The sequence below is a fragment of the Dasypus novemcinctus genome, chromosome 19 (genome assembly GCF_030445035.2).
Source record: "Dasypus novemcinctus isolate mDasNov1 chromosome 19, mDasNov1.1.hap2, whole genome shotgun sequence".
Lineage (NCBI taxonomy): Eukaryota > Metazoa > Chordata > Mammalia > Cingulata > Dasypodidae > Dasypus > Dasypus novemcinctus.
The window spans coordinates 62,848,195-62,850,189 of NC_080691.1; the positions used below are offsets into that span (position 1 = coordinate 62,848,195).

General features: G+C 43.5%; 1 gene segment (V, D, J or C); it reads right to left on the reverse strand.

The window, feature by feature from the left end:
• Positions 1-1,199: 1,199 nt before the first annotated feature.
• Positions 1,200-1,761, reverse strand: LOC101411464 (immunoglobulin heavy variable 3-23-like). The segment is given in 2 exon segments: positions 1,200-1,531; positions 1,648-1,761. Coding segments are annotated over 2 exon segments (378 nt in total).
• Positions 1,762-1,995: the final 234 nt, after the last annotated feature.

Genomic DNA, 1,995 nt, shown 5'->3' on the forward strand with positions numbered 1-1,995 from the left:
CACTCTCATTTAGGAAAGAATATTTTGTAAAGCAGTTTTTCTTTTTACCTGAAGCTTGTGGAAGACATGAAAATTGCCTCTTCTTCACAATTTGGTGCATGAGGAAAAATGATATTATTTTCCTATTTGAGAAGGAAGGAGAAATAATTGAGTGAGGAGACTCATAGAAAGAATAGGAAAGGAAATCCAGAGTTCTTAGACAGGTGGGCACATGGAAGTGGTCACTTCATACAGCTCTCATTCTGCTTCTGAGTTGTGTGGTCATTTTGTTAAACAATGAGAACTCAGCTCACAGAGACCTGGTCTTGTCCTCCAGAGCTCACAGCATAGTGGGAGCCCAACAGAAGCTCTGCCCAAAGCCAAAGGAAATGGAGGTGACATCATGACAGTTTAAGCAGCACCAGAGCTCAAGTTGATATTTAAACCCCATTTTGACCAAATAAACATTACCCACATAGAAATGACCATTTGTAATTCCCACATGGTGCCACCCACAGGGGACAGAGGAGAGATGCCAGGCAACAATATATGATGAAGTCCCCTCACCCTTACAAAGAGACATGTAGTAGCCACAGAAGTTGTAGCCTTGGATTAAGACTACAGGAAACAAATAATTCATTTACAGGGAATATAAAGAACAAACAGAAATGTGAGAACAAAGATTCAGGGAAAAAAAATGGATCATCAGACAATCAGGTCAATGCTGAGACTGATCTGAACACTTTTGCATAAGTAGGAGTGAAATTTGAAATTCAGTATAATCTAGACATTGGAACAGCCTCCCTCTTGCTTCTCATGTGACTCACAGATGCTTTCCTAATGAGGTATATTGCTGAATCATTATCCTCCGTCTCTCTGTGAAAGATGCAACATGTTGTCATGAACCACTCAGAATTCTGAACCAAGCAAACATTGGCAAAGCCATTTCTACTTTCATAAGGAAGACTTCACTGATTTTTCAGGTGATTATACTTAATCCTATGGCATCAAACTATTCTAAATTATTATACCAGTGATAGGCATAGGACAATAAATTTAGAAATGTTCCCTGGGTAAACAGCTAGAAAAGAAGAACTACATCTTGACAGGAAACCAGTCCTTAATTACCTCACTGCACCTGCTCCTACAGCTGCTCCTTGTGCTCAGTGGGTCCTAAGCATCCCCTTGTGGCAACCCCACAGAAGAAGTTTTTGTCTGGATCAGCATTGCCTTTCCCTCACTGTGTATATAGCACAGTAATAGAGGGCCGTGTCCTCAGTTTTCAGGTTGTTCATTTGCAGATGTAGCTGGTTCTTGTTGTTGTCCCTGGAGATGGTGAATCGGCCCTTCACTGAGTCTGCATAGTATGTGCTACCACCAGTATTAGTAATACCTGAGACCCACTCCGGCCCTTTTCCCGGAGCCTGGCGGATCCAGGTCATATAATAGCTACTAAAAGTGAATCCGGAGGCTGAACAGGAGAGGCGCAGAGATCCTCCTGGTGGTCTCAAGTCACCCCCAGACTCCACCAGCTGAACTTCACCCAGGACACCTGCAAACAGACATTAAAAGTTAAGCCACACATAGTCTCACACAGACACACACAAATACAAATGCACACAAACACATATTCGCAATGCAGCAAAACCAATTTTTAGTTAATCTTACCTTGGAAAATTGAGAAAAGCAAAGCCCAGACCAGCACACACTTCATGATGCCTCCTCTTCCTTAGGCCTGGGCACAGAGTAGGGAGAGCTTAGACACAGGGGAGGGGATTCCTCTCTCAGAGCTACAAGGTCTGTACCTGGGCTAGATTTCAGGACCAGAGGGAGGGGCCCTATTTGCATGTCCTCTCTCCAGAGGGCACATTAGCTTCCCCCTGCACCTAAGACGCACTTGCCCTGCTGTCATTGCATCCAGAGTTCTCTGTGACAAGAGTCAGTGAGGATTTCTCTGATGTTATGAGCATGAAAATCATTTCAGTACTAGAAACAGTGCAGTGATTTCTCCTTCCT